The sequence below is a fragment of the Sardina pilchardus genome, chromosome 20 (genome assembly GCF_963854185.1).
Source record: "Sardina pilchardus chromosome 20, fSarPil1.1, whole genome shotgun sequence".
NCBI classification, from domain to species: Eukaryota; Metazoa; Chordata; class Actinopteri; order Clupeiformes; family Clupeidae; genus Sardina; species Sardina pilchardus.
In genome coordinates this window covers 16,927,885-16,950,015 of record NC_085013.1, presented here as the reverse complement: position 1 = coordinate 16,950,015, position 22,131 = coordinate 16,927,885, and the positions used below count along the sequence as shown (strand labels likewise).

Genomic DNA, 22,131 nt, shown 5'->3' with positions numbered 1-22,131 from the left:
AAATATGTGTGCTATGTTACGACTAATGTGAATTTGTTTTGAAACATCATGAACGGGGGGTCAAACGTTGTGATCCCATTAAGAATCTTGTGATGTTTTGAAAAAAAGAAAATACAGTACATGTTGATGTTGTGAGTATATGAGTTCTTGTCTTGTGCTAGATTTCAATTACGATAGACAGTTTAGACCACAACATGGATTGATGAATGACTTCCTGAAAGAGTGTGTCCTTGGCCCTTAACTTATTAAGGATTATACTCCGTACATTTGTTACTTTTGTGAGAGTTGCGAATGTTTAGAGTGCACTCATTTATATAACAGTCTCCGTAGAGGAGACTTTAATTCTGTACACAGTTTCATTAACATGCCAGGGCTGTAGAGAACTAGTCCTTTGCCTGAAAATGTTCCTTGGAATTAATGATCCAGATATATTGACTGGTGCTATAATTGCCCCAAGAGGGCCCAAGAGTGCGATGAGAAGAGGAGCAAGACGAAGAGAAAGAAAAAAACATTAGTGATGCAAACCATTTCAAAGTGATCAAAGCACAGGAGGAGACCTCAAACAACTTCTCTTTCTCCTACACTGACATGACTATGTCCACATTGGAGAAAGTATCACAAATCCCTCCCTTGTTAAAGCCAGATGTTAGCAGAGATGCTAGCCGGTCTTGCCTTGAACCATGGCCTTATCTCACCTATATGTTAAATATAGTGTAGATTCCCCTTAAGGAAGTAAAGTATGGATTCTATGGTGCCCTATACATGATGGATAATTGTCCATTGCCCAAGGTATTGGGTAGCAGGCCAGAACAATGGATGGGAAAAACCTATGTCAGTATTTGAATATGTGTGGAAAAGTAACATTTTAAATATATGGTATGTAGGTGGAAGGGTGGAATTGTTTGAAAGCTAACTGTGCTGATGATTTGAACAGTTTTTTGTCTATCAGATACTCAATTCCTTCATAGCCATCAACAAAATACAGAAATTACAGTTAAAGGGTCACTAATGAGCAGTCTGTAGTGAGCCTTGTTAACCTTAATAATACCAAACCACAACCAAGAAAAAATCATCAACTGTTACCAAACCAAAATTAGCCAAGCAGTCTCAACAGACTCCTATGTTCACGTCGTCAGAAACACCTTTGCTGTCAGTTCAGCAGCGTCCCATACAACTGAGCTTTAGTCAGACTGTCTTTTCGGCTGAGTCCTGTGCTGCCAAATTTTTGGTACTGTGTAGGCGTCTGCCGCTGGGGGGGTCCAGAGGGGGGTGGGTGGGGATGAGGTTCCCTTTGATAATGCTGCACGTTGGAGGAGGAGGAGGCGGAGGCATCGTGGGGGCTTTGGTGCAGAGACTCGGCCGAGCTGTTGAGACTCATGTCCACGTACTCTTTCTTCACGCTCCTGGGGGTTCCTCCTTTGTCCTTGGAGCCGCCCGAGTGGAAGATGCTGCCCTCGGACTCCTGGCTGTCGTCTTTCGACGCCCTGTAGAGGACGCCCTTTTCCTGCCTGCGGTGGGGCAGCTTGGGGCTCGGGCTCGGACTAGCGGCGGCGGCGGCGGCGTGAGAGAAGCACGGGTCCAGCAAGCGGCCGTGGAAGACGGTGTCGTCCCCTTCCTGGAAGCTGCTGTAGAGAGGCCCCACCTTGATCTTGGCGGGGCCCATGGCGAAGTGGCGCTCCGAGAAGCTGTAGGGCGAGACGCGCCCGCTCGCGCTCCCTCCGCCGCCCCCTCCGCCCGGGCTGCGGTACGAGTAGGCGTTGAGCTCGTCCACGCTCAGCTGGCGCCAGCGGCCGGTCAGGTCGTCCTCGTCCGCGTGGACGCCCGGCCCCACGTTGCCGCTCCCGCGCCCGTCCCGGTGGAGCGCGCCCCCCGACGAACCCCTGGCGCCGCGGGACGGCAGGTGCGGCGAGTGGTACGGCTCGCTGAAGCAGGACGGCGTGCGCGTGTAGCCAGACGAGGCCGGGCCGCTGCCGAGGCCTCCGTTCTGCGGGCTGCCGCCGTGCTGCGCCACGTGCTGGAAGCTGCGCGACTTGGGGAAGCCCGGGCTGTCCTTCTCGTACGACGACGTGCTCTTGCGCTCGTAGTCCAGGCTCCCGTCTTCCCGCCAGTCGCGGTAGAGCGCCTGCTGGGAGGAGGACAGCGTGCCGCCCAGGCCCCCCCCTCTGCGCCCCACGCTGGCCATCTTCTCGTCCGAGGCGGCGCTGAAGCTGGAGTACGAGCTGGACGCCGGCAGCGAGCCGGCCGTGGCGAAGTCGTGGAAGGAGGCGGAGGAGGAGTGGTGGTGGTGGAAGCCCGGGTGGAAGCCGCCCATGCCCACGCCCATGCCCACGCCCACGCTGACGCCCACCCCGGCGCTCAGGCTGCCGTCGTCCTCGTCGGGGTTGCTGTCGGTGGAGTTGTGCGTGTGCAGCAGCTGCTGCAGGCCGGGGGGCTCGTTGGCGTGCGCGTCCACGCTCTGCCGCCGCTCCTGCCAGCGCTCGCGCCGACGCTCCTCCGTGGTCGGGCAGTACAGCGCCGTGTCGCTGCAGTACAGGTCCGACGTTTTGTACGCCGCGCGGCGGTGAAGGTGCTCCCCTCCTCCTCCTCCTCCTCCTCCTCCTCTCCCTTCTCGCCCCCGTGCTCCAGTACTGCCCCCAACGCTGTCCCCGGCGGAGCCGTAGAAGTCTGTGTCCTGTGGCTGCGGGCTCGGCGACCGCGTCACTGGGCAGCTGCTTCCGGGCTCTGGCTTCTCCAGAACCTTGCCGATGACCGAGGCGGGCACCGCCGCGTCTGAGTAAGGGGAGTGGCACAGCGCCACCGTCCGCCCGCGACCGTGTTTCTCCATGTGCGAACTCAGGCGCTCCTGGAAGTCGACTGGGAGCTAGAAGAGAAAGAGAGCCAAGAACGTTTTTAAAGAGTTAAATAAACGATGAGACTCAACAGGGAAAAATGACAAACTAAAGTGAAGAGGAAGGAGGAGAAGGACCACAGTATTAATGTTGATAAGGCCACAGAACTGAGACCAGAACTTTTCTTTTCAGCAGAGAAAGGCATTTGACTTAGAGAGAACCCAACAGAGCCAGCGGAGGAGAGACAAAGCCCTGTTTTAAGCAAGCTGCACCATTCTAATCTGACCTGTTTGAAGGTGCTAATGAGGCCTTGACAACAGAGCTGCTTCTGAGTTTGATCTGTAGTACGGAGTTATAGATGCACTCTCACTCCCTCTCATTTTCACTATCCTTCCATTTCAAAAACATGGGATGCTTGTTGATTTGTTTGGCTTCCAGGAAGTCTTAGGTAGGGCTATTCATCTATTAAAAATATGAATTCATGAAATGTTCATGGAATGATTCAGTGGTAAAGAGGTAAATACAGAGAAGTAAACATTGGTATCAAGGAAAAAGAGGACAGGGCCAAGGGCAGGAATATATAATAGATACAGCAACTGTTGCTATACTGTAGGAAGGACATTGTGAAGGTTTCTATGCACAACATAACGATTAGCGATGCATTTTCTAAAAAAGTAATGTACAGTAGTACTATAAAACTCCTTTTGACATTGATACCAGCATCCCTGTGCAAGGCATACATATTCATGATGTTCTCATTAGGGCTCATGTTTATGCAGCCTTGGAAAAGAGCTGGTAGTGGATATGTCAGCAATGCATCCCCTGTCCTCTAACGTATAGTTGGGGTTCAGTGATGTATATATTCTCATCCCCTGTCCTCTAACGTATAGTTAGGGTTCAGTGATGTATATATTCTCACGTCAGCTCAGTCAAGATGAGGGGCCTAAAGTAGCTTTTCGCCGTTTGCTGTTTGAAATGAATTCATCAAGGATTCTGCTGACTGTGCTACAGTTGGAACAGTTTATTTATTTATCTATGTTGTTTATGTCCAGCAGTCTCCATCCATCGATATTAATGGGAGCAGACGCACTGTGAGTTTGGTGTGCGCACAGTGAACTTGTACTGTAAAGTGTACTGGAAAGTGCTCAATGAGCAAATGGTTGTGCTAGTTGTACGTTACATGCTCAATTTCCTCCATGTTTCTCTCTCTGTCTCTTGTCTAGTGTTATTAATAGCACGTGCAGTGGCTCAGCTAAACAGTCTTGTCAGCAGCTTTGAGAATCTGTGGGCATCTCTGGCTCTTTCATTATTATTTCCCAGCCTTCAAATACACTGTTGCACCTTGGGAATAGCACGGTTTGAAATTAGACCACCCCTTTATGTCTCCATCTGGGGACCCAGAGATTTATGCAGGATACATATAAATAAACACAGAATGGTGTGAGGGGGAGGGAGAGGCAGAGAAAAGCAGCATGCTGTTGCTGGAGATGGAAATAGATGGTCTGTTGTTATTTTTAGCACTGACTACTCTGTAGGGAGTTAAACAGAAGCTACAGGACAGGGGGCCTTGAGGGCATGGTGTCTTAATCATTTCCTGATTTTTTTTTTCTCACTCACAGAGCCTCACAACTTCATGTTGGTGAAGTTTATGGTGTGAAAATGGAGTGTACCTGCCAGATCAGATGTAATGTTCAAAGACAGAATACCTACCAGGTGAGATATGTTGTTCAATTACACTCTGTGACATTTAAACTAAAGATACAGACCCTGATAGGTCCGTCCTGGTTCCCCCGTCCTGCTTTTTAATATTTCACATTTTGTTCTTCATGGTCATGTTCAAACCGGTTCAAGGTTAAGGGGAATTATTCTTGACCAATTCAAAGACCAATACTGAAAGCAATTCCTATTCAGGACACATACTATGGCGTTCAGGTCAGACACAGATGCTCATATATTCAGATTTTGTAGTGGGATGAAATACTTAATTTGGAAAAATGTAATATCTTATTCAGTGGTCAACAGTATATCCAACTGGCAATGCCTTCTTGATTCGAAAAGAAATGGGGTGAAGGCTTTCATCATGCCCCTCTACTTCATACATATGTAAATACACAAATTATGTATAGGTACTGTGTGGCAACATACAACGATTTTGTTTCAAATGTAAGAAGCCTGGCTCTACCTCTGATAGCTTGTGCGATCGGTAATGGGATTTTCCACATTGAAGGAGCTGAGCGGCCAGGTTGCAGTCCTTGCGGTAGAGCTCCTGTGGGAGAGAGTCACCTTTAGATGGGAGAGAAGTGTGGCCTCTGAAGAAACACCCCTGTAATGATGATCAGTCATGTTGCCAGGTCTGCGGCGCAGAACAATTTGAAATCAAATGTGGTCAATAAAAAAAGCTACATATATAAAGTATGTATATCGACATGTGCATATTTATCGATATGTGCACATTTATTGTAAAATTATTAAACAAGCCAACTTATTAACATGTAAAATAATAATAAAAAACATCAATATTAGGTTAAACCCTCAAACACCCAATTGCAGTAAAATATGATTTTACATCAAGAAGATGCCCTTAAGGAACTTGAATGCAAGGTAAGGACTGCAAGCTTTCTCTTCGCCAATCTTTTCTAATCTGGCTTTTGCAGAGAAACAAAGTTTACTGTTCTGTCTTGAGCTTTGGCTGTCTCACGGGATGGCTGGGGGAAGGAGAAGACTACATCAAAACAACAAAGCTGTCAAAGACCAGGCTGAATCAATCAGTGCAAAAATGAAAAAGTGCTTGTTCTTCCTCATCAAGCTTCTGGGGGCATCATGGTCGTCAGTAATCACCACATCTTGCCATTCTCCTCGCTATTGTAGTGCTGATATGGATCTCATTAAACGGGAGCCCCCGTAAAGTCAACCCTGTCTAATAAGGCTTTTCAGCCTCTAAGAACCTAGCTAAACTTGACACCCCTCTCACTGGCTTCAAAGGACAACATTTGACGGGTCTAAATTGTGCGCTGTTTCACAGCGATCTCTTGTGAAACATCTGATTTGTGCCTGTTTTATCTTCACGACACAATTGGATCCTTGACATTTTCACAGACTTCATGCAGAGATAGCTTGTCTCCGGACATAATATTTTGACATTAGGTATGTGTTTCCCCATGGATTGTGTCGATGGATGTTGCCATTGCTAGCCTCCTGCAGTAGCAGTTGAGAGAATGAACCCAGCTCACCAGCAGCAGCAGATTAGGAAACTACTGTATACCTGCCTACAGACTAATTGAGTGACTTTGTGTTTTCAAGGAGACATTTTTTGGCATTAGAAAATAAATGTTTTAAAATCACAGACGTTTTCAGCTCTCCTCTCATGATTCATCTACAGCACATCCCTGGAATCACTCCATGCATCTCAATTTCAAACAACTCAACTTGTAAACTCAAGGTTGTCCCTTTCAAGAAGGGTATGCATGGAGAAGTGGGCCCCTGAAAACCCTTTCTCTGCACAAAGAGCTTTTCTTAGCCCTGGAAGGTCACAGGCTGACCCCAATCATCTCTGAAGGCCCCGATAGGGATTTTAGGCATTAGATGCGGCGTAGAGGTCTCCCTCAGCTGGGAATGCCGCTGCTATAGAAAGGCCTGCGTTCCCTCCTCCTCACAGAGAGGGAAACCAAGTAAGGGAGATAGAAGGATAGAAAGCAATGAAGGAAGACACAACAGACATCAGACTGGAAGTGAGGAAGGACAATAGTATGAGGGTATGAGGTATGAGAGCTAGAGGGACTGATGCCGAGGGAGGCAGAGTGAGGCTTGTCTGGGTTGCACACTTTCCCCTGTACTGGGCTCTCATTTTAATACAGGCATGTGTCAACCACTGATGCACAGTGCATTTACAAGCAGCCCATTTTAGCCCAATATTTTAAGTCAACCTGACCGTGACTCGAACCACGAATATTAATAAAGACAAAATGACATTCGACCCACTTATTTCCAAAAGGTGCACTTTTGATTAATGTAGTCTAAATTTGACTACATAAAATTAAAATTAGCCTTTTAAATAAGATGTGGGCTATATGAAAGGCTGACATGTCGGACTCTGTTGATTTAGGAATGAGCAAAAATGTGGTGCCTGTACTGGCGTACCTGCTCCCTGATCTTGGCTTCTAGCTCATCCCTCCAGCTTTCCAGTAAGCACTAGCACATCGGCGCTGGGAACGGTGACTATACAAGCCGCTTAACACGCATTCTATCCTTATTGAGCTATGTAAAACTTTCACATAAACAGGAACAGAAAACCCTCTTTAATCACATTAGCCTACCTGTAAGGTGATAACGTCAGCCTTATTTTACTGAGCTACTTGTCATAAGGTCATGTGCCAACATTGCATTACCAAGGCCTTGCCTAAAACAAGCTTTTCCTGTAGTTGCTGTCATCTTCACTAACAACCTCTCCAAATAGCTCTCACACTTTGCTTTTCTTAGGGGTGTGCGTGTGCCTTTTTCAAATTCTCCTGTCTTCAGCTTCTCTGCCACCTCCATCTCCATGCTGCTATCACACAGATAGCCTATGTGGCAAGCTCATGTTGCATCTGAGCGTGCAGTTGCAAATAATTAAGAGTTAAATATTGATGCTAGCCTTCTCATGAGATTCCACATTATATACTTATTTATTTTTTAACTGACCTGCCCACAAATGAGACAGATATCATTAAAAGTATAATTAAAAATATGACCGCAGGTGGCCTCAGGCATCCGCTCGATTCGAATTAACCCACGCATCACTGGTGTCAATGCACTCAGTGTGTCTGAACTACATTCGTGGGAAAGACAACAGTTTCCCGAGGTGAGGTATTAATGATGATAGGGGGGCAGTCATTTGAATCTGCAGTGCATGTTATGCATGACTAGTGTGCTGTGGAGACCACACAATAAGAACAGGTGGTGATACTCATATTTGGGCATTTATTGCAGAAATCGGCTCTAGTGTTTTATCTGATATCTAGAGACACAGAACGTTGGTTAACTTTCTATGATAGTTTATCATGATTTTCAGAAGTTTCATAAAAACACCGCCACTTTAAATTAATTAATGTACTGAGAACTTTAAACTAACTGCACAGCATTACACACTGCGTATCTCAAAAGGCTTGAGCACTGGAGAGGTGGGATCAGTGCTAGGGCCCTATAGGGCCCATCCTCTATTTACACCACTTCTTTGGGTGAGATCATTCACTCCTGTGGATTTGCCTGCAATGCATTGTTACAGTAGCTTCCCAACCTGCTTGTGTGGTGAGACCATTACAGATGATTCAGAATGAAGCAGCACGTCTGGTCTTTTAACAGCCAAAGGAGACACATGCACCTCCTCTGATATTTACAAAAGTGTTTCCAAATACCATAGACATTAACATAAACAGAAATTAGAGCCCACAGTCTTTTCTTGGCCTTGACAATCTGGGACAAGGAGCTTGTGCTCTCTTACAAGGCAGTGTCCAGAAGTAGTTGGCTGTCCTGGCTCTTTTGATGTTTGAAGAGAATGATGAGTGTGTGAACCATGTCCCCAGATAGCTGACCATATAATCATTAGCAATGACTAATCTGCTTACATTATCTTCTCTGAGCTTCTCGATGGTGATTTTGGCTTCCATCAGGTGATTGTTGAGGACGATGATCTCGCGACTGAGCGCCCTCTTCTCCTCCTCATGGTGTTGATTCTAAAGAGGAGAACCACAGAGGCATATCAGTACAAGGACACTAATTAACGTGCGCCAACACCTCTGTTGTGTTTAGACAGACACGCCTCAGGGGACAGTCGATGCTTCATTTGTGTATGAGACCCTTTTCCTTTCTCTTCCTCACATTTGTCTTCTTGTGAGGTGAGGCTTGACAAATAATACATCTATCAGCAACAATAATCTGTTGTTTAAGAAATCAGGCTCACTTAATTCTCCACAGATGAAGCCGTGAATCATTGGAAGAGTGACATGATGCTGTCCCCCAAACCAATTAGTGGGAGCTCTGTGGCAGATTTGACAAATGATGTGTACAATCTCGTACCCCACTCAGAATGAGTGCATTTGTTTTGCGATGCAGAGGTGTGTGTGTGTGTGTGTGTGTGTGTGTGTGTGTGTGTGTGTGTGTGTGTGTGTGTGTGTGTGTGTGTGTGTGTGTGTGTGTGTGTGTGTGTGTGTGTGTGTGTGTGTGTGTGTGTGTGTGTGTGTGTGTGTGTGTGTGTGTGTGTGTGTGTGTGTGTGAGGGTGACAGATGACAATGAAACTGGGTTGAAGCAATAGAGGGCATTGATATTCAGACCCATTATTTTAGCCCTTAATTAATGTATAAGTCTTGCATATTTAAGTTACTCTAGAAGAATTTTAGTCTTCATTCATAATGCCTTCTCTATCGATGCTTCAGCATGAGTGTAATGCCTCTGCTGTTCCCAAATAGTGTTCTGTTTGGGATAGGAAATTATATTCTCAGTTTTTAGTTTGCATATTAAGCTAATACTACAGACTAACAAACACTGGAGATAATGACTTTTTCATGCATCAAAGACGGCAGTATTGTTCATCAGAGGATATCCCTTCATCCTTAAAATGTAAAGCGACAAAAAATGTTTTAGAGGAATTGCTTCTGAAACAATAAATGTTTTGTTTGTGGATATATAAGTAAAAGGGGCAACACTGCTGTGCCGTTTGCCTTTTGAATAACTCTAAAATAATAGTATTCCATAGCCACTGGAGACTGACTGGTTAACATTCAGTTCCTATGCCGACTATCAATAAATTGGGGCAAAGTTAAGAAATGAAATGAAACACAGATGGGGAGACAATCCCAAGCTTTGCTCTATGATGAATGGTGCTACACTGGGAGAATGATTTCTCACTTTAATTACAACACTGGGGGAGACACGAGACTGTGAGTCATAGCGTCGCACTCCCCAAGCTCAGAAGACACCGGCCTCACACACCACTCAGTTCAGACGAGTAGAAAAGTAATTCAGCTTTTCATGGAGCAAGGCAAAATAAATGAAATATACAGAGACAGATTCATAGAATTATTGAAAGGAGGATACAAATCTAAAGCGACAGTTTCAGTAGGCTATATAGAAGGAGAATGCATAGCCAATGCAAAGCCAGTTTGACCAATATGTCACATTCTAGTCTCTAGTGGAATACAAGAATAGCACATAGCCAAGGCTTCTGCTAAACTGAATATGGTAATTTTCTTCAGCTGTCTTGGTCTTAGACCTTTAGCCCTCAGTGCCTTAACATCTATTTCACAACTGTCATCTATTGTGAAAAAGTAATTATTAATACCATTAAACATAAAGGAAGGCCAGAAAGGCAAATCGTGCTTTCCTCACCTTCTAGAATTCAACAATTAGGCATCATATGCACGTTTTTTAAATATAAAAGCTTTGAAGTAATTTAGATGGTAGACAAATGTACAGGCTAACAGGAAGAATGGTGCACCTGCTGGCAGCGCCGCAGAGGCAAAGAACCAGAGCCAGCATGGCACTTTGGCACATTAGTGTGTGTGCACACAGATATTTAATGTGAACATGTGCCATGTTAGACACAGACATTGGCTCAGTTTTGTGTTTAGCCCAATAGTTAGAGGAAGTCCAGGGAAAATGTATTAAATATTATTAAAGGGGTAGTTCAGAATTTTGGACATAGGGTCTGATTTCCAAGTTAGCTAGAGTGATATTTATCTGACATTTCATCCAGTCTTTCTAGTTGCAGAGTTCACTGTGCTAGGCTAGCGCATCACAGTTAGCTATACTTTGTTCCCTGTAGTTGGGCAGTACTAACTGGAGCAAAGTCAAATTCTGACGTTGCTGAGAAACTGGTCCTGCAAAATGTAATGTCATTAGTGAGATGCAAGGCTAGTTTTATTTCTAACAACACAGATGTTTACATCGATAGTCTGGGGCTTCTGCTATTCATCATCTATCTTGCTATTCATCATCTATCCATCTATCCATCTATCACTTGGTAGTATTCTTCAGCAACATGTGTTCAGTTTCACTGCAATACTGATGACACTCAACTTCTTGTCTACTAAGCCCACAGCTTCTCTTCCTCCAGCTGCAATCATCGCCAGTCTCCATGACATCAATTTGTGGATGACAAAGAATTGCTGAAAACTAAATAGCAATAAGACTGAATTACTAGTTGTTGGCTCAAACTCATAGATGGCTGCAACATACCTTGCACCACTCAAGTAAAAAATCTTGGTGAAATGTTAGTAGGCCTACAGTACACTCTTCTTCTCTGCCACATGATTCTCAAAAGACCTAACAAAAAGTACAGGCACTGCATATTGGTCTGCCTTCTGAAATGGTTCTGTGTGTGCTATGCTGACTGTCTGTTAGTGTATTTGATCAGTGTGCCTTTGAATTGTTTACTTCTTGAATGGTTTACTTTTGGGCAAAACAAAATAGTTTGTGTGTGTGTGTGTGTGTGTGTGTGTGTGTGTGTGTGTGTGTGTGTGTGTGTGTGTGTGTGTGTGTGTGTGTGTGTGTGTGTGTGTGTGTGTGTGTGTGTGTGTGCTTGTGTGTGTGTGTGTGTGTGTGTGTGTGTGTGTGTGTGTGTGTGTGTGTGTGTGTGTGTGTGTGTGTGTGTGTTGCGGGGACTATGACAGTTGTGAGGACTATGGACATATCTGTCCTCCTTGTCATTCAAACAGATTTAGCTGAACTCTCCTGTCAACTGTCAACAATGTCTTTGCAAGGACTCCTGACCCCCCAGAGAAACAATTAGACTCAGTCTGAGGTGCAGACGTCAGAGCTGACGATCAAACTGTTTCCCCGAGGTCCAAATTTGTGAAAACTTTTTATAGCTGTTGGCAAAATACTATGCAGATAGGCAGAACAACGACTTGAATCCAATTAGAAGATTATTCACAGTCTTCACACCTTTGACCTATGTTTTTGTGATGCTTTCACTCTAGTCCTCTGATGAAACAACATGAAAACGAAAAGCAGAGAGCTCTTTTCTGGAGTACAGTATGCCTCTAGTGCACCAGTAAAGCAGAGCTTTGAGTCCTCACTGGGCCCATACGTTTTTACAACAACCAAGATCACTCCAATTTCATATCCTTGAACAGCTAGGCTAAGCCATGGAACATTGGAAGGGGGGAACTATCATTTTTATTGATAGTGTCAAAGCAATTTATAATGTTTACTTGCCAGCAATAGAGATAAACAGTGCAACAGCTTGCCGTACTCTATGTCTGATATTCCAGGCAGTTATCGGAGTCTCCAAGTGTGCTCTCAGAGTTGAATTCCTGTGTGTGAGAGTTTGCTGAGAACAAAGAAGGAGCAATAATGCAAATTGGGAGCAGTGCGGCTGCTGTGGCAGCTCTCCCTTGGGTGTAATTTGTGCTTTTCATTGAAAAACTTTGACTAATGAGAACACTGTGAATATGCCACCTTGAAAAAGCAAGGGATGGGAAAAATACAAAAGAAAAAAATGGAAAAGCCAATGCCAAATTCAAAGACCTGTAGGCTTAGCACTGCACCCTGTTGAAGGTCTATAATTAGCTATTGCTTAGAACAACATGACCTTGGCAGTGAATGTCCATTTCAGAAAAACACATATGGGGCTGTGGCCAATTTAGCTAAAAGAGAGGTTCAGTTAGAAAAAAACAAAAACCACACACATACTCAAAAACCCCCGGATCCCCTGATGCTATGTATAGACAACCAAAGAAGACATGCTATGACAGTGGCTGTCAATCTGGCTCACAGTCACAATCTCAAAGACTGTAGCATTTATTTCTCCTAATTTTGGATAGATCACACACTTCCCATTCAGCCCCTAAATCTGTTACTGTAGCTGCGCTAACTACTGACCCTAAATCCCCATTTACACGACACTATGAGTAGTAGACTACTTTTCACATCAGAGGAAAACAGATCCATTTTAAAAGGCCTCCTAGGACCATTAGATGTTAATTATGAGACACCTCATCTGTGTTGCAGTTGCACTGTGGCCACTCAGGGGAGAGACAATACACCCCAAACACGGCCATTAAGAAATTAATTGACACCAGTGATATAGAACTCAGTCCCCAGTCTCACACTAGTTGATTACAAATCATTTTGCATGCACCGGTGCCCCTCTCTTTCTGTTATTATTATTTTTCTTCAAGTGTGTTTGTTGTTGTGTATGTGTGTGTGTAGAGAGAGAGACAGAGAGAGAGAGAGAGAGAGTAGTCTGTCTAGTCATCTAATGCATTTTAGACAGATATAATGAATTACCTCTCTTGTCTCCAAACCATATGTGGAAATTAAGCTCGGGCTGAAATTTAATTGGTTGATTCTTCTCCCCATTTAAGTTCATTAAAACACAATGGAATTTGGCAGCGAAATACTCTGATTAATTTCTTCTGGCTACATTTTTGGAGACTGAGTGAAAATAGATGGATGTTGTCCATCCAAGTCAGCCTGTAGAGTCGAGTCCTTGGACATTCTAAACCAGTCTCTACCATTCATAGAGTTGAATAGCCAGGAAGTTAACTTGTTGCCTTTCAGTATTAACAGAAATCTATATCTACATCTACTGTATATTCATATTTATTCTGAGTGTGTGTTGTGTTTGACATAGTACACTACATGATGAAGTGTGTGTGTGTGTGTGTGTGTGTGTGTGTGTGTGTGTGTGTGTGTGTGTGTGTGTGTGTGTGTGTGTGTGTGTGGTAATATATGGTGGCTGAGCACACATTGTATTATATACCATGAGTGGATGTTCCAACACAGGGAGGTCAGGTGTCTGGCCAGGTCACACCCAGACCCAGATCTGTCCCAAAGTGCTGTGCAATCTGGCTCCTGCTGAAGCAATCGTGCTCTCCCATGCACACAGCTTGACCTTCACTTTGCCCTCACTCTGGGTTTGGAGAACTGCGTGCAGCAATCACAGCTAATGTGTTGACCTTATTCCATAGAGAGACTGTGTGTGTGCGCTTGAGTGCATGTGTATGTGTATGTGTGTGCGCAAGTTTGTGCACTTCCTTCTCTCTCTCTTTCTCTCTCTCTCTCTCTCTCTCTCTCTCTCTCTTTCTCTCTCTCTCTCTGTCTCTCTCTTGACATTGTCCTGGAGTGAAAGTCTTTCCCCTTAAGATGCTATTCCATGACATCAAAAAGAAATTGCAATCATAATGTAACTACCGCTCCAAGCAATTCCATTCCATTCCAGCTATGAAGTCCGATTGGTTTGACTACTAGCTTTTGGCTGAAAAGGAGGGCATTTTCAAACCCAAGCCATTCTGAATTTGCAGAAAAACTGGAATTCTGCCTTGGAATTCAATAGCCTTTGACATGAATTGAGAGTGAGGATGGCTCAAGATGGCCATGTAACATGGATTCATCAAAGCATTGCCTTTAAAGTGAAAAGCGATCATATCTCTAGCTTTGAAATATCAACATTTAGCTTTAGCTTTTATGAACGCGCTTAGGCAATCTAGCATTAATATGTCAATTACAGTCATTCTAGCACATATGATTAAGCTTTTGATAACACACATAAGGAATGATGTCAGTGTCAATTACTGTGACAGTGCAGCCTAAGGCAATCAATCACTTTTAATTGTGCTGAGTGAAGCTGGGTCTCCCAGATTAATTTCACAGGCGGTCTGCTTGTATTAAGGAGGCTTGGATAGCAATGGAGACGTGGCTCAAAACTTTGTGTGCATGGATTAATCACTTTTCGTGTTGATAGATTTTTTTCTCCATCATGACATGGTGCAGGCAGTGTTAGACTTCAAGAGACAGGCATGCTGCATTGATGGGGAGCCCGTGATAACGCGCTCGTTTTGATTGCTTGGAGGGCTGGGCGAGACATTAACACGATCCAGCGAGTAATGGGTCAGTAACAAGGTTCTGTGGCAGACCAATCAGTTTGGCTATTGATCGCGCTCCATCTTTGATCACGTAATTGCTCAGAGAGTGAGCCAGAGAAGATCTTGCTGTGAGAGGGGTTGTTGGTATTGATCATGCACATACCACACTCACACATATACTACACACACGCATGGACATGCCCAAAGAAACAAAGACAACCAGAAACACACAGAGACATGTTCGCACGCACACACACACACACACACACACACACGCTCACACTCACACACACACTCACACACACTCAATCACTCCATCACGCCATGAGAACAGACAACTGCAGTCAGCTCAGCACCTATTTTTGTAGTGCCACTTTCCTCTGTCCATTTTTTGTATTTTTTTCCCCTGCATTTTTGTTCTCCTCTAGAAATGGATATTTAGTGCCCCCTGTAATGTGTCAGTGCCAATGATGATGTTGATGAAAATGTGAAGCACCCCCGTTGCTCAGCCTGATTCGCCCAGAACGAGGACTTCTGTGGAGGGGAAGACCGGCGGAGATGAGCAGTGATCATAGCGGACGGCAGAAATCCCACTGCCCCTCGACTCCAGCTCAGCTCCACCCCCCCCCCCCCTCTCTCCAATTAAGAGCAGTGCTGGAAGAGGCTGGTTCACACTGTGAGGAGACACTGATAATCAGACTCACTCGGTCTCTCCCCCATTCTCTTTTTACTCATTTTCAACCTTTTCACACTTTTTTCGCTCGCTCTTTCATCCATGCTATTCCCGATGCAGCGCTCCCTCTCTCTCCCCTCCACTCGCGGAGCTTCTCGCCTCTCGCCAGCGTCTCTGTTCTACATCCATTATGTCCTTTATTATGACCGCCACGCTAGCTGTGTACTCATTTCTTTTTTACATTTATTTCATTCAGTGCATTTCTGTTACTGGGGCACTGAAAGACTGGGGCTGCACAAAACTTGGTGGGCATATAGCCCCACAAGGAAGACACGGTACCATTGTTTTTCGTTTTGATCCATCGCCCTTCCCCCAAAAGGAGGATAGGCAGGACACAGTTTTCTGTGAATTCCTCGAGAACTGTAGAGCCTATAGGATGACCAAAGTAAAAGTGAAAGTCCTACCATGCATTCCATCTGCTTGTGACACAGGTGATCTCTAATTATTTGACCTACCTGGCTGCTTTCGGCTGGTTTACTAAATGGTTGGAACAAACATGTGGCAGCTCTCTGCGCCCGAGATGTCCACCTCTAGTTCTCTAATATTCTGCTCATTTTGCAATTGAGTTTTTGTCAAGTAGTTTTAAGCATGTTGGGTTAGGCCTTATGTACAGAAATAGACTCATCTTCGATTACTAGTGGAACTGGTTGCTGCTCTACCTATTGTTGATCTCAACAGCTGTCACAGGGACAGGTTTCCTTCAACTTAGCAACGTAGGAACAGAATGGTCATCTGTTACGATTTCAAACCCACCATTGCATCCCCTCCACAACTAATGCAGTCCAATACCACTACCCATGCAGAATCTACGATTGTCTAGTGAGCAATAGTAACTTGATGCTGACATTCATTGTAATGACACCTTTACATAAAGTAATTGGCAGTGGTGTATATTTGATCCCATTTGCTCCCAGGGAACGTAACCTATGGCCTGTAAGTTGCTCAATCAGGTCCGGCTCTGAAACACTTTCCATTGCTCAGCTTGAGTGAATTTGCAAAGCTGAGACGACTCTTCTCTGGAAAGGGCCAACGCAGCACTGCAGTGAAGCTGATGCTGTTACAGGCAGGCCTCGTCCTTGTGCAAGGCCCCTATCCCATCTCAATACCCTTGACAGGCACATGAAGTGCTGATCCCAGTACAGGGGCCTTCATTTGTCTCCCTGTTTCTCCCAGCAGAAATCTCCAGGGCCGCCTGCAGCTCAGCGAGACAAAGTGCAACCCTTTGGCCGGTTCCATTTAGACTGCACAAGCTGTCTTTTCCTGCTTTTAGCCTTGCCATCGGCAAAACCCCCAATATCAAGAGAAAGGCACAGGGACACTTCAGGCCATGATCATTTCATAGAGACATAAGCTAGACACTAAAGGCTGTGATGGCCACTGGACAGACTGTGATGTGAGCTAATGAACAGAGCTCTGGCCATTCTGTGGCAGTCATTATAAAAGCATCACCCCATTAAAAGCAACGTCTCAAATGCCATAGCATAGCCAACAAAGCAAATTGCCAAAGAGCTGGATGCTTATCTGAAATGGCATAAAATTGATCAGCATCATCTGTGAGACCACACACAGCCACATTCCAAGAGCTCCGATTTGAAGTCAAACCTTCAGCAGTTTAATAGTTTTATGTTAAAGGGTTTAAAAGCTGTATCTTCTGCCTGCGGCTGTGCTGGGCACCACTGTGGCTGCAGCGCTAGCGCTAGCTATTCAACACGGCTCAGCTGGAGCCTGCCTCCCTGCCGGAGACTGCCCACTGCTCTCCTCCTCTGGAGCTAAAGCTTCATCAGGCCTCTCACCGTGTGGCGGACCTTATCCTCCAGGTCCTGGTTGATCCGCTGTAATGCTGCATAGCTGCTCTGGATCCTACGGAGAGAAGACCAGAGAGGAATGAGATCTTTGGTGATGAAGGCCTTGGTTACTGTGCAGGGCTACAGATTTGGGACTTTGTTTACTATGTGGGAGCATAGTGATGAAGGCTTTGCTTACTGTGTGTTGCCATGGAGACTTTGTTTACTGTCTGGCTGTAGTGATGTTGGTGGGTATGCTTAAGCTGTGCTGATCAGTGTTGCCTGTCAGTCAAACAGGCTACTCGATGAACCAGACTAGGCCAGTGCACAGACAGCAAATTGTTTTCTTAAAGGTCTTTTTTTTTTGGCGTGGGTTGAATCAAGGAAACATTAAAAGCAGCTTCAGTTACTATGACAGATTGGAGGTCAATGTGTGGAGAATTTGAAAGCATGCTTGTCTTAAGCGTAATGTAGCAAGCTTAATCAAACTCAAGCTGATGGCTCCACAATGAGAAGAGAGAAAGATCAAAGCCAGAAGGAATTATGTCTTTGTCGTTCACAGGGTACTTCTAAAGATGCGTAATCAAACTCCACATGAACTTTCTCTTTCTATCTCTCTACATGACTTGCGAGTGAGATGAGCTTGCAGTGTTTCATCCAGCCTCTTAAAGACTCATTTGAAGATTTAACAATATCTCTTCCGAGTTGAAATTCTAGCAAATTAGATCTCTTAATCTATCAAGTCTACATGTACATAGTTGCCTTAGTTTTAGAGTAAATTACAGTTTTCAGTTAAATTAAATGACATTGTGCATATACTGTAGCTTGTATAAGTAATGATTTTTGCACATTTCTGCTGTGCTGGTTTGACAGATGTTTCCGAGTGCGATTGCACAACTTGTGCAGCCACGCCATAGTCCTATACAGTAATTTACAACCATTGGAAGATATGCTGTGTGCTGTTGCAAACATTCCTCTATTTTCTGTGTAGCAGCTTGGCACCCAATCATGCATCAAAAAATGAGTCAATTTTCCCCAACAATACATCTGTGATGAAAAAGAGGCACAAGAAGGAATGCAAGAATTCATTGCATGTAAATAGCACTTATAGTTTTGTCTCTGATTGTCCCTTGAGCTGTGCAATTTCCCTCAGTTAAAGCCCCTATTCTGTCCAATTGATTGGCAGGCCAGGCAAAGTGATGGAGGACTTGTGAGACACTGATGCTTTGTATCAGCAATTACTCTAGGCCCTACATGCATTTCTCTTTTCTTAAAATGAAATCAGCCACACTTCAGGAGCTAGAAATAAGAATGTTAGCTGAACCACATTTTCAAAATGCTGCCTCTTGGAATAGCGGCGCCTATGAAAGTTATCTTGAATGTAGCCGAGGGCTGCGTGACCCAGAAAGCAGTTGAATGGTGAATTAAAGAGTGGGGAAAAAGCTGCTTTCTGCTTGGTATCAAAGCGTCCTGATGAAAATAATGAAAAGCCCTATTCTGACTAAGGCGGCTTCCTGGGAACTCCTTCAGGGGACGATGAATTTGTATTTGCTAAAGCCAAGCATTTGTCCTCTGACCGTGGTTTAGCCACCTGTCCAAAGGTCACTAGAGGCAATGTTTGGCAAGCAGAACTCATTTGAACCAAAAGGTTTGCAGGAGCTCCCACCTCCCAGCAGTTTTGTTTCTGTTTATTTTTTACTCATTACAAAACTGATATCCAGCGTCATAAACTATACTGTAAACATGAAATACTATTTCATAGCAGTTCCTTAAATGTGGTTAAATGACTGAGCTACAGTATGTTGATTACTGTATGTCTGACACAGTAACTGACCATTTCTAAGTAATGGCTGTGTCGAGGTTGATGACGAGGCCTGCATTCTGAACATCCACTTAATCACTAGCTAGTGCACTATGTGGAGAATGAGTGAATGTTCCAATCACATTGCCATTATAAAGCAGACAGAAATGCAACATTCTAGAAAGTGAATGTTTTTGTTTCTGTTTTTGTCTGTCTCCGTGAAATTGGATTTGGAATTCCCGGTTGGGTAAAATTCTGAAACAAAGATAACAAACACAGCTAATTGGTATGCCCTCTCCCTATCCTTTCACAGTTTCCTTAATGAGGAGTTATAACTTGCAATTGTACAAGTCAGTCAAATGTTGTCTAGAAGGCTTAACCAAGTATGGGTAGACTATACTATAAGTCCATGATTTGTATATGACCATACTGCTTAGTTCAAAGCTCATACTAAGCTCAAATAAAGCATTTGACAACATATACTCATTTAAAACACTGTATACTAACAAGTGAACTTTAAAAAAAAAAAAGTTTTAGTGTTGGAATATCAGGTTAATTCTTAAACATAGATCTGGGGGGTAGAGTAGTTCTCAGGGATTCTATTAGGATTACAAGAACATCATTTTAATCTCTCATGCTGAAATACATGTGAATGGACAAAAGTGTTTCAGATATAGCAACAGGTGTACGTAATTAAGCACCTAGTCATGCAGTCTGCATTCACAAACATTTGTGAAAGAATTGGTAGTTCTGAAGAGCTCCGTAAATTCAAGCGTGGTACTGTCATAGGGTGCACAAAGTCCATAAAGACATGGCTGGGTGAGTTTGGTGGGCAAGAACTTGACTGATCGGCTCAGAACTCTGACCTCAACCCCATCAAACACCTCTACGATGAACTAACGGAGATTGCGTGCCAGGCATCCAAGATCAGTGCTTGGCATCCAGAATGTTCTTCTGGAATAATGGGCAAAACATCTCATAAACATACAGTATACAATCTTGTGGAAAGCCTTCCTAGAAGAGTGGAAACTGTTATAGCTGTCCTATGCCTATAGATTTAAATTTGATGTCCTAAAAGTTCCTGTAAGTGTAATGGTCAAGTGTCCTAAAACATTTGTTCATATGGTGTGAAATGTATAGACAGCTTTTATGATTTTTACCATAAATAATACAATATATCATTTGTGTATTGATGTACTGTGCTCTCTTAGGCAGCATTCACACTGACATGCTTTTTTCACCTCTAAAATGTGAGTATTCCAAAGTGGTGAGAGTTGCAAACATTATAGAAATCTCCCTTAGCCAAGGCAGGGAGCAAAGCAACGACCCATTATAGAAAAAAGCGCAAGGTCAAAAGTTGGACTAGTTTTAACACACTTTTTTGTGCTTGCGCCCACATTGCAATGGTCAGTCGTATCGATCCATAGAGAACCAATTTAATTTGGATGCCTGGGCCTTGAGTATGTCAGTGTGAACGGCCCCTGAGGGTGTCTGTGTCCCCCTGGGCCTGCATCCTCACCTGCGGAGCTTGTCTGTAAACTTCTCTAGCTCCTCCTGAGCTCGACGCAGCTCCGTCTCCAGGTACTGGCGCGTGGAGTCGAACTCCGTCTCCAGCAGCTCCAGCTTGTGGGTGGTGTAGTTGAGCCGCTTGCGCAGGTCCTCCTTCTGCTCCTGCAGAGAGCTGGCCAGGGGAGGGGAGACACAGGCAGGTTAGACACAGGCTCATCTCTACGGAGTTACGCTGGCAACGCGGACCTGGCAGGTGGATTGCTGGAAGCTTCTAATGATCGGAATATACTGTCGGGGTTCTCAGTGTACAGTCCAGTTTCAGAGTAGACTTTGGGATTTAGACCACACGCACACTCCCACATGCTGACTCCCGCAAAGGTTGTATGTATGCATTGTGTGTGTTAACATTCTGTTTGAAGAGCTCATATGAAATGCACTGATTTAGACCTATACAGTACCTAGCCTACTGTATATAAGATAACACTGAAGAAGGACAGCATTGTCGCAGTAGGTTCTTCCTGAAAGTGTGCTGCCATTTACAGGTTCAAGCCCTGTAGTGATTTGATAACCCTGTTGATGAATTTAATTAAAATCACTGGCATTTAACAGCATTTGATTGATTACATGCAGAACCTTGCCTGACGTGAAAGAATCGTATCTGTTTCACTGGAAGCAAAACCCTTGCCATTTTCTGTGGTTGCTATGGCTGTTATTATAACACTGTGAAAGTGCGTAGTGCACTCATTCAACCACACTGAGGAAGAGGACACTAGAACACTTTAGTTTTATTGTCTCAGTGCAACACACAAAAGCATTTGGTATTTGCTATTTAGTGGGCGTCATGGCGAAATGATAATTACCAGTGCCTGATCCACTGGGGCCCTCGCAGCATTACCACAGACGGGGCTCAGGGGGTGTGAAGGGATATGAATGAGAGATCACACACTCTCTTTCTCTCTCTCACACACACACATAGTGAGCCTGGCCAACACAGCTAAGCCAGGTTAGACTCACAGGGCTGGTATTGACGGACGTGGGTGGAATTATAATGATTTTCCATCCATGGACGGAGAACAGGACCCAGCTCCCGGCGCTGAGCTGTTATGGAGTGTATGGAGGGGAGGCCACCCGCCCCCAGCTGTCTCTGCATGTAATGTGTGTGTGTGTGCAGACACTGACTGAGAGCCATTGAGAATGGACTGTGGGAGGGAGCTGGAGATCGGTGTGGCATACGTGTTTGTCTCTATCTGTTATGGAAAAAACTTCCTACAGTAGCTTCTGCATAATCCCGTTTCCAAAATAATTGGGACACTCTAAAACGTAAATAAAAACACAATATGATAATCTGCAAATCAAGTAAACCCATATTTAATCAGGGCTCCTTCTCATTTCACTGACACAATTTAAAAACCTTTCCATGACTTTTTGCAGCCTATAAATATGCAATTGCTTACTTTTTCCAAGGCCGTAGCCATGGAGTCAACATTGGAGGGGACTAAATGCGCATGGCGGGTGAAATCAGCTCCTGCCACTGTATTATTATAGATGATTATTATATTATACAAATTTATGAACACATGGGGTTGTTGTTTGTATGTTTTCTTTTAAACAACACTGTCTCATTTCTGTGTGCCA

General features: G+C 44.4%; 1 protein-coding gene across 1 annotated transcript; it reads right to left on the bottom strand.

The window, feature by feature from the left end:
- Positions 1 to 1,007: 1,007 nt before the first annotated feature.
- LOC134068032 (brain-enriched guanylate kinase-associated protein) lies at positions 1,008 to 21,780 on the bottom strand. Its single transcript, XM_062523534.1, has 7 exons — positions 21,767 to 21,780; positions 20,507 to 20,668; positions 17,196 to 17,262; positions 8,429 to 8,536; positions 5,011 to 5,094; positions 2,656 to 2,860; positions 1,008 to 2,580 (listed from the first exon to the last, which is right to left on the bottom strand). The coding sequence occupies exons 1-7, from the start codon at positions 21,778 to 21,780 to the stop codon at positions 1,151 to 1,153; spliced, it is 2,070 nt and encodes a 689-aa protein (XP_062379518.1). The 3' UTR covers positions 1,008 to 1,150.
- Between the last annotated feature and the right edge of the window lie 351 nt (positions 21,781 to 22,131).